Below are 14,034 nucleotides of genomic sequence, written 5' to 3'. Positions count from 1 at the left end.
TAAATATATGCAAAGTAACTTAGCTGCCGTCCCACACCGATTTTACGGCCTCCGTTCAGCCTTCGCACGCCATCAGAATTCCGCATGGAGTTCCAAGGCAAGAAGCTGGTGGGAAGGGGGGGAATAATAAAAATTTCAGGGCGGGAGGGGTGGGGAAGCAGGGAAAACAGATTTAATTGGTTATGTGAATAGTGGTAAGGGGTTAGAGGTCTGATATTAGAAGCTTGGGCGGGAAGTTCGGGTATTCGAGAAATCAATTGATGGTCATTTCGATCAATTGGGGAATGGCCTCCATTAGTTATCTTTCTATTTAGTAACAGTCACCTATGTTTTGCCTTTAAACATTAAAATGAATTGTAAGGGATAAAAGCCCTTTAAAATTGATGCCGGCATCTGCACAGTGACGTTGGACGCCATTTCCGGGGACGTGGAGGCCGCCCCTACACCTCATCAGGGGCGGGCACTCCACCCCCACTATTGAAATGAGCCCCAGTGTGAAGGATTGCAGAGGCTCCTCGGCGGTCGCTAAATGCGGGCACCCCGCTGAGTTTAAAGGGTGCTATTTTAACAGGCGGCAAAAAGCTATTGAAAATAAACCGCTTAACATCTGCATTAATATAATAGACAAAGGGACGCAATACTAGCGTATTAAGTGTTTGATCATTAGTGTCACGAATACTAATGTCCAGACAGCAGATGTTTTCTCCTAAATTCTGTAACCAAAAGTTAAATAGCAGAAAGGCTTCATGGAATGCATGAATCCTTGGTTCTATATAGCAAATACTTTCCTAACAGTGGTGGTTTAGCATTCAGTGATGTAATACGTCAAGATAGCAGTATGAGCAACAAAATCCCTGAGATCAGGGAGAGGATATTTGCATGACTTATGTGCCGAAGGACCACTGTCATTTGAAGTGGATTTGGAAGGACCCAACATTCATCAGCATTCCACTCCTTTTCAGTCCCAACAGAAATCACAGCAATTTCAAGGCCAGGTGCAAAGAATCTTCACACATTTGTGAATTTCTGTCACTTACTCCCTTAGCAGCACTAGGTGGCAAGGACATCAGTGAATCCCTGCTGTCCAGCATTGTTAGAGCCACAAGGGTGGGGAGGGGGAGGGGATGGCTGCTTTCAAAATCCAAAGGCTGATTTTGCAGAGAGATCAGTTGTGTTGTATAAGCCGGCAGATGAAACAAATGGAGAATATAAAAAAAGAAATTTGGGCTTCCTTCCAGAGCTCCATAGGCTGATTAATGTGGCAGCAGCTGTCACAGCGAAGTTCATCCCCCGTGCTCAGGTAGGTGCCCCAGTTGTGCCAGAAATATCTACCCATGACATTTAAATGACCCTAACCCTGGAATCTCAATGGAACCAGGGTCAAAGCAAAGATGAAAGTACTGCTTTGCTTCAGATCTACACCCATCCTTGGTGCCCCAGGTACTTCAGGGTCATAGTGTCAGATATTCTATCATCCTGCTTACTTTTGCACTTACAATAATTTTGTTCATAATATTGCTTGCACTTCCACAAACTATAATATATTTAATTCTACGTCATAAATGAAACATGAAACAGTGAAAAAGAAATTTCTGTGCTTTGTGGCCCTTCTGCACATACGTCAGGCCAGATTTTGTGCTCGACCCAATGGCGGTTTCCATGGCGGGGTGGGAAGGGGGCCGGAAAATCAGCGCAACAGCGGCTGCCATAGAACCCAACACCTGAATTGCCGGGCCTGATCTTCCCGGGGGCGGGGACGTTCCATGGCGGCACCTCTGCTGCTCTGTGGCAGGACCCTGGTTTAAATATGTTAAATACATCTTTGCATACATTTCAATGTCATCCACTGTGATCTTCCCATCCATTCCCAATCTTGAGCTTGACGTGCGACACTCTTGTACCTTCACTTTCCTGTCCACAAGAAGCTGGTGCCACCAAGGCGGGGAAGGGGTCACCTCCGCATTCATCTATGGATGGTGGGAGGGAAGGTGTCACCTCTGTCTTCTCCTCTGGATGGTGGGGGGGAAGGGATCACCTCTGTCTTCTCCTCTGGATGGTGGGGGGGAAGGGGTCACCTCTGCATTCTTCTATGGATGGTGGGGGGAAGGGGTCATCTCTGCATTCTTCCATGGATGGGCGAGGTGGAAGGGGTCAACGCTGCATTGTGTGTATGGATTGATGGGGAAGGGGTCGACTTTGCATTATGTTATGGATGGGGTGAACAGGGACAACTCTGCATTTTGTTTTCAGGGTTGACAGCCTTTTAAAGATAGCGCCAGCACCTGCTCCTGCATCAGGTGACATCATTCATGGTGTTGCTGATTATGCCCTCGTCACATGATTCGGGAGGGGGGGCGGCCGCCATCAATATGTTAAGTGGCTGCCCGCTACGGAATCACGGCACTGCGTCCGCAAGGGTCACAAGCAGGAGAGCAGCCATTTTCCGCACCCGCCACCAATCCTGGCAGCGGGACAACAAGATCTGACCCATCATCACTACTATTGATAATTTAGCTACTGTCATTGCTACCCGTAACGTCACCGTTTCAAATCCCTGGTGATAACATCTCCCATTATTAGCCAGCAAGGCTTCCTGTGCCAAAACAAGGCCGTTATAATATTTCTTCAGGAAAAAATGTATTATATCCATCACAGAGAAAAGATATACAGGCAAAGTAAAGAAACTGGATAAGTACTCAACATTTGAATGGTTTTTTGCTGTTGGGGGAAACTATTATTCACTTCAGCCAAATGTCCCTCAGTGTAAAAGCCCTGCAATTATTCATCAACATGCCTTATTGGATCTTAGCATCATTGATTTCTAATTGTCCTCTTGTGGTAATAGGTGCGGGTGGTTCCCAGGGTTCACCTCCGAACTGACCATAATTGTGTTTTGTTTAAATTGGTGGGCTGAATTTTACAAGTCTGCCTCCAATATCGGCAACAGATAAAAACAATGGTGGCATCATTCAGCCGCCACAATCCTAAGCACAGTAGCTCATTTAAGTAGCCGGAGCGGGCCACCCTCCCCCCACCCCCGATCAAGTGGAGGGGGCGGGCTGTCCATCCCTGACAATGGCGTCAGCTGCCTGTGTGCAGGCTTCTGACTCATTTTTAAAGGACTTTGAGCCCTACCATTACATTTAAATATTTAAAGATACAGTGATAAAAATACATTTATTTTGGCCCTCTCCCACCACCACCCCCCCAAAAACCATTAAATTAATTACTTGCCCACTCCCCCCAAAACATTTACCTTGACCACCTGACCTTTCCCCTCCACAAAGTGCATAAGCTTTAACCTAAAACCCTTCCCATCATCCCCTACATCAATGATGTTACTTTGGCCCCATTCTCCCCCTCCCGTACTTAAAAAATTACCTCCTCCCTTCTCCCCGCAAGTGTCCTGACTCGTTTCCCTGGACGGGGATCCGAAGGCATGCGGGTGCCGGCCAGCGGCAGGAAGATCACAGCGGGGCGGAAGACAATGGTGTATGTATGATTAATTCAATTATTTTAATTTTTTAATATGTAAATGGGGGCCGCGCCACCAACCATTGGAGGGAGTGGGCAGGTTGGCCCGCCCAGCATCAGGGTGAATGGTGGCCCTCTCCGGGAGACATTTTCCGGCCACCCCCGTCACACAATCCGACGTCGGGGTGGGGGATCTGTAAAATCCAGCCCCATGAGTTAGCCCCTGAGTGTTTTACTTGCCAAATAAACAGACAGTGGCATGTTTTCTTGCAGGTTTAAAACAGAAGATTATGGAGCAATATTCATTCGCTGAAATGTTCACAACACCACTCATGCATGTATTCACTCTCACATGCACTCTCAAGCAAAGATAGGTAGAAGGTAAAGGGTAAGAATTCAATGTGTGGTAGGTCTTTGTGGTTTACTAAGTAGGACAGTTTCTTTTAAAGATGCAGGCCTGTGTGTTTGTAGTCTTGAATGTGTTGAGATGTATATTTCTGGTGGTTACGATTTCAGCCTGGAAGTGGTGATCACTTTCAGTTCTCTGCTGCACCAAGTTGGTGTGGAATTAGCAGCAGGGCTTCTTCTTGTTTGGGCTGAATCTTTCCACAGCTTCTGGCTGGACTGTCTTCTGTGAGGTTGCAGTTATCTCTCTCTCCCTCTCTCCAGAGGGTTACCTTTTCAGCTCACAATTCATCATGATAGCATTTCTGTTATTTGACACATGGCCTTCTCTCCTGGTGTGACAGCACATTGGACCAGGATGTAGAATCCATTGTTATCTATTGTTATCTGGATGAGTATCATTCTGTTAAGATGTAGCTACTTGACACCTTCTTTGCCTCAAAAGAAAACCATTCAATTCAGGAGTGTCTATTGATGGTTTCAGGATAGGTGTAGTCGATACCTCTTAGTCTGGAATATATCCTTTAGTCATTTTGAGACAGTGAAGCAGTGTTTGAATACACAAGCCAAGTCATGTGACGTTCAGCATCCATCTTTTGCAGCACAGCATCCATGTGTTTAAAAGGAAAAGTCAATTTCGAAGATTTCACATTGAATTAAGTTTGTATCTTAAATGTAGGATATGTCTTTACTGGGCATGACAACATAAAGGAGCTATTTGTTTTACAGATTTGCCCTTTGAGCTCTTAAATACAGAGGCAAGTGTTGAAAGTCGTCCTGAGAAAGACTGGTATAATATTACTTCATCTAGGACAGTAACTAACTAAAATCAACTCCTACCCTATTTTCTACACTCGAGTTGACTGTGTTGTATGTGCTTCAACTATGTGATGCTCTACGCCCAAGTGGTAAGGAAGAAAATTATTGTCACATATCACAGGCACTGGCCATGCCGTCCTGTGTTGTGGAGGGCATTGGCTGTGCTACACTACCCTACAGACACCAAATGTTTCCAGCAAAGTGGACTCCCTGGGCATGCAGCATTTCTGACTGAAACCTACCAAAATGTATTTAAATGAGCTGACTGTGGAAAATATCCCAGGGTTGGTTCACAGCCAAAGAGAGGATGCAAGGATATTGCACTTTCAGCAGCATATGCAACTAAATGGAACCACCGGGCCATGCTATCCCAGAACAGGAAAGAGAACCTCAGAACAATATCACTGAATGCTGTAGCTACTGAATATCAATATAATATTGAAGCTAACCAGATATTCATATTTCTGCTATTGTGGGAATTGTACATAAAAGTAGATATAAAAGACACTATCATCGCTGATCAGTTCTTGAAATGTTCTTTCTTTTTCAGTTTGAAGAGGATGTCATAGGTATCTGTCTTAAGTTATTGGAACTCAATCCCAAATGCATAAAGAACTCACAGAAGGACTATTCACGCAGAAATGACCCTGTTTACATCAGTAGAATAGTGACAGCTATGGTAAGCACAGTAATATTACAGCTGACAATATTGAGAGTAAAACGTAGTAATAATGTGATGGCTTTGAACAAAGGTTTATTTGTCTGCATAGATTTCATGTATTCTCTGGCTTAATATTTCTGTTTCCCCAATCCCTTCTTCCAGATCACAACAAACATTGTGAGATTTTGATGTTAGTTGTAGTTTGGTTGTCTTTTAAAACACTGCACCACACGATGAAGTTTTGAGACCTTGCTGAACATCTTCCATCCACTTTTTATAGCACGCCCGCAGTACTACATTGACGTGTCATCCTTGGATCAGTCTGTAGTACTCTCATCTCTAAGACCAAAAGTTGTGGGTTCGAGTTCCAATCCCAATATTTGAACACAAAATTTAAACTGACACTGTTGGAGTACAGCACTGTTGAATGTGCCACCTCCCAGATGTGATATTAAACCAGGAACTCATCTGCCCTTTCAGATGGACGTAAAAGATTCTATGGCCATACCTTGGGGGAAAAAAAAGGGGAGTTCTCCCTGGTGTCCTGACCAATATTTATCCCTTAAGCACCAACAGTAAAAAAAAAAGTTTCTCTGGTCATTATCTGATTGCTGTTAATGGGACATTGCTCTGCACAAACAGCTGCGTATTACTCAAAATCCAACATTTATTTCATTGTAGTAGTTCAATAGCTATAAAGAACATTGGGATGTCCTGAGATCATGAAAAGCACTTTATAAATGCAAGTTCTTTCTCTTTCTTTCTTTCTAAGTCACCCTGCAGAATAATAGAAAGAAAAACCAGGAGATATTCAGAAATACTGGCCTTTAGTCCTGATTGAATTATCCAGTGGCTCTTTTCTAGTTGTTCATTGATCAAAGGCAATGCCACTCTTTCTGGCCATCACTCAATCTCCCTCTCATTCATGCATCCTTTCTTATTTCTTTGTTCCTATTCACGTTTTATGATTTTATTTCCGTTGTGCTTGCTTAACTATTTCAATAGCCAAATATTTAAGAAAATAAGAAAGTCTGATGGAACAAATGGCCACTCAGTCCATCAAGCTCGCTCCTTCTTTACTGCAGGTCTGGAAGTCTACAGTAACCTCATTTAATGTGACTGCATAATCTGCTTTTTAAGAAAAGAGCAAAAAATTAATTCAACGTAATTTAATTCAGCATCACTGTACCTTATTACAATCTTTACTTCTGCTGTCTCAGTTAGCAAAGGTCTTGATCCTCAATGAGATATAATGGACTTGTGGCCTTGCAAATTGCAGCAAAGGACAAAGAACCTAGCAAGTGTTGAAGTGTATGGTTCTCCCTTCAGGGAAAGATGAGGGAAAGACGAAAGTCATCTCGATGCAAGTTTCATAAAAGGCTGTAAACTTTCTATTGCAATAACCATGATCACTTCAATGTAATGATTTCATTGCTAGTCTTAGGAATAAAAATTACACAACAGTGTTAATACAGTCTCACTGTTCTACCTTTTTCAGGTGAATTGCTGTGATGACAGAGGGATACTTCAGGGAAGATGGAATCCACCATATGATGGCGGGAAGTGTCCTTGGAATTGGAATGGAAGTTTTCCCATCCTTCATGAGTGGAACAACAATGGCTATCAACCGGTTCTCTATGGACAGTGCTGGGTGTTTGCAGCAGTGGCTTGCACAGGTACAGAAGGGAGGAGATAAAAAGGATTTTATTCTGAAAAGGAATCTAATTCTAAGGAGATTGTGTGATGGCCAGAAAGAGTAGCAGTGACTTTGATCAATGAATAACTAGAAAAGAGCCACTGTATAATTTAATCTTTATTGCTAGGGGGTTAGAGTTTAAAAATAAGGAAGTCTTGTTACAACTGTACAGGGTGTTGGTGAGGCCACACCTGGAGCACTGTGTACTGTTTGGTCCCCGTATTTAAGGAAGGATATACTAGCATTGGAGGCAGTTCAGAAAAGGTTCACTTGGCTGATTCCTGGGATGAAGGGGTTCTCTTATCAACAACGACTACACAGGTTAGGCTTTTATTCATTGGAGTTTAGAAGGACGAGAGGTGATCTCATTGAAACATATAAAATTCTAAGGGGGCTTGACAGGGTAGATGTTGAGAATATGTTTCCACTGGTGGGGGACTCTCGAACTACAGAACATAGTTACAGAATAAGGGGGCTCACATTTAAAACTGTGATGCGAAGGAATTTCTTCTCTCAGAGGGTGGTGAATCTCTGGTATTCTCTACCTCAGAGAGGTGTGGAGGCCATGTCACTATATGTATTAAGGACGAGGTAGATAGATTTTTGAAATCTCGGGGAGTCGAGGGTTATGCGGAGCAGGCCCGAAAGAGGAGTTAAGGCCTCGGACAGATCAGCCATGATCTTATTGAATGGCGGGGCAGGCTTAAGGGGCTGAATGGCCTACTCCTGCTCCTATTTCTTATGTTCTTATGTCTTAATCAGGGCTAAATGCCAGTGTTTCTGAATATCTCCTATTTTTTCTTTCCATTATTCTGCAGGGTGACTTAGAAAGAAAGAAAGAGAAAGAACTTGCATTTATAAAGGGCGTTTCATGATCTCAGGACAACCCAATGTTCTTTATAGCTATTGAACTACTACAATGAAATAAATGTTGGATTTTGAGTAATACGCAGCTGTTTATGCAGAGCAATGTCCCATTAATAGCAATCAGATAATGACCAGAGAAACTTTTTTTTTTACTGTTGGTGCTTAAGGGATAAATATTGGTCAGGACACCAGGGAGAACTCCCCTGTTTTTTTCCCCCAAAGTATGGCCATAGAATCTTTTACGTCCATCTGAAAGGGCAGATGAGTTCCTGGTTTAATATCACATCTGGGAGGTGGCATATTCAACAGTGCTGTACTCCAACAGTGTCAGTTTAAATTTTGTGCTCAAATCTTGGGATTGGAACTCGAACCCACAACTTTTGGTCTTAAAGATGAGAGTACTACAGATTGATCTAAGGATGACACGTCAATGTAGTACTGAGGGAGTGCTATTAAAAGTGGATGTAAGATGTTCAGTAAATGTGAGGTAATGCATTTTGGAAGGTCTAATGCAGGTGGGAAGTATACGATAAATGGCAGAACCCTTAGGAGTATTGACAGGCAGAGAGATCTTGGGTGTACAGGTCCACAGGTCACTGAAAGGGGCAACGCAGGTGGATAAGGTAGTCAAGAAGGCATACGGCATGCTTGCCTTCATCAGTCGGGGCATAGAGTATAACAATTGGCAAGTCACGCTGCAGCTGTACAGAACCTTAGTTAGGCCACACTTAGAATATTGCATGCAATTCTGGTCGCCATACTACCAGAAGGACGTGGAGGCTTTGGAGAGGGTACAGAGGAGGTTTACCAGGATGTTGCCTGGTCTGGAGGGCATTAGCTATGAGGAGAGGTTGGAAAAACTCGGATTGTTTTCACTGGAACGACGGAGGTGGAGGGGCGACATGATAGAGGTTTACAAAGTTATGAGTGGCATGGACAGAGTGGATAGTCAGAAGCTTTTTCCCAGGGTGGAAGAGTCAGTTACTAGGGGACATAGGTTTAAGGTGCGAGGGGCAAAGTTTAGAGGGGATGTGGGAGGCAAGTATTTTACACTGAGGGTGGTGAGTGCCTGGAACTTGCTGCCAGGGGAGCTGGTGGAAACAGGTACGATAGTGACGTTTAAGAGGCATCTTGATAAATACATGAATAGGATGGGAATAGAGGGATACGGACCCCGGAAATGCAGAAGGTTTTCGTTTAGGCAGGCATCAAGATCGGCGCAGGCTTGGAGGGCCGAATGGCCTGTTCCTGTGCTGTACTGTCCTTTGTTCTTTTGTCTCAAAACTTCATCGTGTGGTGCAGTGTTTTAAAAGACAACCAAACTACAACTATCATCAAAATCTCACATGCATATGCATTAAAAGTATCCTTAGAAATATATTTGTATGACTGATTCAAGCATTTAGACACGTTTACATGTTTTGGAACATATGCTTATGTTGAAAAATATTTTGTAATTCTTTTATTGAGAAGATAATCTATAGTGGTGATTCATTGACCTTTTGATTGTTAGATTAAATGCACATCTTGTAACCAATTCCATGAACTAATTCTGGAAACACAAATAATAATGACTCAAAAAACTCTACTCATCTTTGTGGAAATAATAACAAACAGAAGTTTTTATGATAAACTAAGATATACCAAGGAGCTTCTTACTCAAAAACTCATACCATCCATTTTCTGCTTGTTGTCTGGGTTTTCTTCCACACTCTTTTATCACACTAGTGGTCTGATAACAGTTACGATAAATGGACACAAACAATATGAAACCCGCCTCCATCATTTTCTGGCATTCTGAGTAGCTAAAAATCAGAATCAGTCCAGGGGTATTCTCCGAATCCCCTACCTCAACTCGGGTTGCAGATCCCACGGAAACCTCATAAACACCATTTTACTCCGTTTCTCTGGCGTTTCTGTCGAGCTGCCACTGAAGACATGGTGCACAATCGGGTGAACCCTGCACAGTGGCACAGGGGCGGCACAGTGGCGCAGTAGTTAGCACTGCAGCCTCACAGCTCCAGGGACCCGGGTTCGATGCCGGGTACTGCCTGTGTGGAGTTTGCAAGTTCTCCCTGTGTCTGCGTGGGTTTTCTCCGGGTGCTCCGGTTTCCTCCCACAAGCCAAAAGACTTGCAGGTTGGTAGGTAAATTGGCCATTATAAATTGTCACTAGTATAGGTAGGTGGTAGGGAAATATAGGGACAGGTGGGGATGTTTGGTAGGAATATGGGATTAGTGTAGGATTAGTATAAATGGGTGGTTGATGGTCGGCACAGACTCGGTGGGCCGAAGGGCCTGTTTCAGTGCTGTATCTCTAATCTAAAGAAACTCAACCGCCATAGAAACTTATAGTAGGGAAGGGGGAATAATTGAGCTTGTTACACTTGCCCCAGCTCACAGTAAAATATAGGCACTCTGTGCCATTCCCCTGCCCTATTCTCGTTTCCTTTCAATTGTTTCTTTATCAAATATTAATCCATTTTTCTTTTTAAGAGCGATTGTGAATTCTGCTGCCATCTTTGTTTCTGTTCAGGCAATTCCATGACACAACAATGCTCAGCATAAAAAATATTCTAGCCTCTCCCATTATTCTTTATTAAATTCAGGCCTTCGGGTTACTGATTCAGTGCCAATGGTTTAATCTCTATTTACCTACCAGAAGCTTTCATAATTTTAAATCGCTCTATCAGATCGCCTTCCAGTGAAATGAGTCCCAGTTTCTCTATCCTTACCTCATAACTAAACACTCTGATGCCCAGGATCATCTTGCTGAATCTATTCTGCATTCTTTCCATAGCCTTCATATCCTCCCTAGAGCAGGGTTCCCAAAACTGGTCATGATACGACAAGTTTTTTCCTATTGAATTTGGGTGTATTGGATCTCTTGGGTGCAGGACATTGAGAACATTAGGCAGGCTTCTTAACTGGTGTGCACTCTTTCCCACCCTATGTTCCTCTATACTAGGGTTATCCAACATATGGCCCATTGGCTTCTTCTTTCCCACCAGATTGGCTTTATAAAAATTACACTATTTCACAGCTGAATTGGAATTTCCAATCTCAGATCTTTATCTTTTTTCATTCATTCATGGGATGTGGGCGATGCTGGCCAGGCCAGCATTCATTGCCCATCCCTAATTGCCCTTGAGAAGATGGTGGGGAGCTGCCTTCTTGAACCGCTGCAGTCCATTTGGGGTAGGTATACCCACAGTGCTGTTAGGAAGGGAGTTCCAGGATTTTGACCCAGCGGCAATGAAGGAACGGCAATATAGTTCCAGGTCAGGATGGTGTGTGACTTGGAGGGGAACTTGCAGGTGATGGTGTTACCATGTATTTTATGCCCTTGTCCTTCTAGATGGTAGAGGTCGCGGGTTTGGAGGGTGCTGTCTAAGGAGCCTTGGTGCATTGAGCAGTGCATCTTGTAGATGGTACATACTGCTGCCACTGTGCGTCGGTGGTGGAGGGAGTGAATGTTTGTAGATGGGGTGCCAATCAAGTGGGTTGCTTTGTCCTGGATGGTGTCGAGCTTCTTGAGTGTTGTTGGAGCTGCACCCATCCAGGCAAGTGGAGAGTATTCCATCACACTCCTGACTTGTGCCTTGTAGATGGTGGGCAGGCTTTGGGGAGTCAGGAGGTGAGTTACTCGCCTCAGGATTCCTAGCCTCTGAGCTGTTCTTGTAGCCACGGTATTTATATGGCTACTCCAGTTCAGTTTCTTGTCAATGGTAGCCCCTACGATGTTGATAGTGGGGAATTCAGCGATGGTAATGCCGTTGAATGTCAAGGGGAGATGGTTAGATTCTCTCTTGTTGGAGATGGTCATTGCCTGGCACTTGTGTGGCGCGAATGTTACTTGCCACTTATCAGCCCAAGCCTGGATATTGTCCAAGTCTTGCTGCATTTCTACACGGACTGCTTCAGTATCTGAGGAGTCACGAATGGTGCTGAACATTGTGCAATCATCAGCGAACATCCCCACTTCTAACCTTATGATTGAAGGAAGGTCATTGATGAAGCAGCTGAAGATGGTTGGGCCTAGGACACTACCCTGAGGAACACCTGCAGTGATGTCTTGGAGCTCAGATGATTGACCCCCAACAACCACAACCATCTTCCTTTGCGCTAGGTATGACTCCAGCCAGCAAAGGGTTTTCCCCCTGATTCCCATTGACCTCAGTTTTGCTAGGGCTCCTTGATGCCGTACTCGGTCAAATGCTGCCTAGATGTCAAGGGCAGTCACACTCACCTCACCTCTTGAGTTCAGCTCTTTTGTCCATGTTTGAACCAAGGCTGTAATAAGGTCAAGAGCTGAGTGGCCCTGGCGGAACCCAAACTGAGCGTCACTGAGCAGGTTATTGCTAAGCAAGTGCCACTTGATGGCACTGTTGATGACACCTTCCATCATTTTACTGATGATTGAGAGTAGGCTGATGGGGCGGTAATTGGCCGGGTTGGACTTGTCCTGCTTTTTGTGTACAGGACATACCTGGGCAATTTTCCACATTGCAGGGTAGATGCCAGTGTTGTAGCTGTACTGGAACAGCTTGGCTAGGGGCGCGGCAAGTTCTGGAGCACAGGTCTTCAGTACTATTGCCGGAATATGGTCAGGGCCCACAGCTTTTGCAGTATCCAGTGCCTTCAGTCGTTTCTTGACATCACGCAGAGTGAATCGAATTGGCTGAAGTCTGGCATGTGTGATGCTGGGGACTTCAGGAGGATGCCGAAATGGATCATCAACACGGCACTTCTGGCTGAAGATTGTTGCAAATGCTTCAGCCTTATCTTTCGCACTGATGTGCTGGGCTCCCCCATCATTGAGGATGGGGATATTTGTGGAGCCACCTCCTCCAGTTAGTTGTTTAATTGTCCACCACCATTTACGGCTGGATGTGGCAGGACTGCTGAGCTTCAATCTGATCCGTTGGTTATGGGATCGCTTATCTCTGTCTATCGCATGCTGCTTACGCAGTTTGGCACGCAGATAGTCCTGTGCTGTAGCTTCACCAGGTTGACACCTCATTTTGAGGTATGCCTGGTGCTGCTCCTGGCATGCCCTCCTGCACTCTACATTGAACCAGGGTAGGTCTCCTGGCTTGATGGTAATGGTAGAGTGGGAGATATACCGGGCCATGAGGTTACAGATTGTGGTTGAGTACAATTCTGCTGCTGCTGATGGCCCACAGCGCCTCATGGATGCCCAGTTTTGCATTGCGAGATCTGTTCTAAATCCATCCCATTTAGCACGGTGATAGTGCCACACAACATTTGGTGAGGTAATGCATATTGGAAGGTCTAATGCAGGTGGGAGGTATACAGTAAATGGCAGAACCCTTAGGAGTATTGATAGGCAGAGAGATCTGGGCGTACAGGTCCACAGGTCACTGAAAGTGGCAATGCAGGTGGATAAGGTAGTCAAGAAGGCATACGGCATGCTTGCCTTCATCGGTCGTGGCATAGAGTATAAAAATTGGCAAGTCATGTTGCAGCTGTACAGAACCTTAGTTAGGCCACACTTAGAATATTGCGTGCAATTCTGGTCGCCACACTACCAGAAGGACGTGGAGGTTTTGGAGAGGGTACAGAAGAGGTTTACCAGGATGTTGCCTGGTCTGGAGGGCATTAGCTATGAGGAGAGGTTGGAAAAATTCGGATTGTTTTCACTGGAACGACGGAGGTGGAGGGGGCGACATGATAGAGGTTTACAAAGTTATGAGCGGCATGGACAGAGTGGATAGTCAGAAGCATTTTCCCAGGGTGGAAGAGTCAGTTACTAGGGGACATAGGTTTAAGGTGCGAGGGGCAAAGTTTAGAGGGGATGTGCGAGGCAAGCTTTTTACACTGAGGGCGGTGAGTGCCTGGAACTTGCTGCCAGGGGAGGTGGTGGAAGCAGATACGATAGTGACGTTTAAAAGACATCTTGACAAATACATGAATAGGAAGGGAATAGAGGGATATGGGCCCCGGAAGTGCAGAAGATGTTAGTTTAGGCAGGCATCAAGATCGGCGCAGGCTTGGAGGGCCGAATGGCCTGTTCCTGTGCTGTACTGTTTTTGTTCTTTGTTGTTCTAACATGACAGACGGTATACTCAATGTGAAGGCGGGACTTCGTC

General features: G+C 44.7%; 1 protein-coding gene across 1 annotated transcript in view; it reads left to right on the top strand.

The window, feature by feature from the left end:
- Window positions 1-14,034, top strand: part of LOC137378452 (protein-glutamine gamma-glutamyltransferase 2-like) — a 47,537-nt gene that overhangs the window by 6,377 nt on the left and 27,126 nt on the right. Inside the window, exons 4-5 of the mRNA XM_068048785.1 lie at window positions 5,249-5,377; window positions 6,858-7,035. Of these exons, the coding sequence (XP_067904886.1) occupies window positions 5,249-5,377; window positions 6,858-7,035 (307 nt within the window). The remainder of the gene's footprint in view (window positions 1-5,248; window positions 5,378-6,857; window positions 7,036-14,034) is intronic.

Source organism: Heterodontus francisci, chromosome 16 (assembly GCF_036365525.1).
Source record: "Heterodontus francisci isolate sHetFra1 chromosome 16, sHetFra1.hap1, whole genome shotgun sequence".
In the NCBI taxonomy this organism is placed as follows: domain Eukaryota; kingdom Metazoa; phylum Chordata; class Chondrichthyes; order Heterodontiformes; family Heterodontidae; genus Heterodontus; species Heterodontus francisci.
Note: the sequence above shows the minus strand (reverse complement) of the source record. Positions and strands in the feature narration are given on the sequence as shown.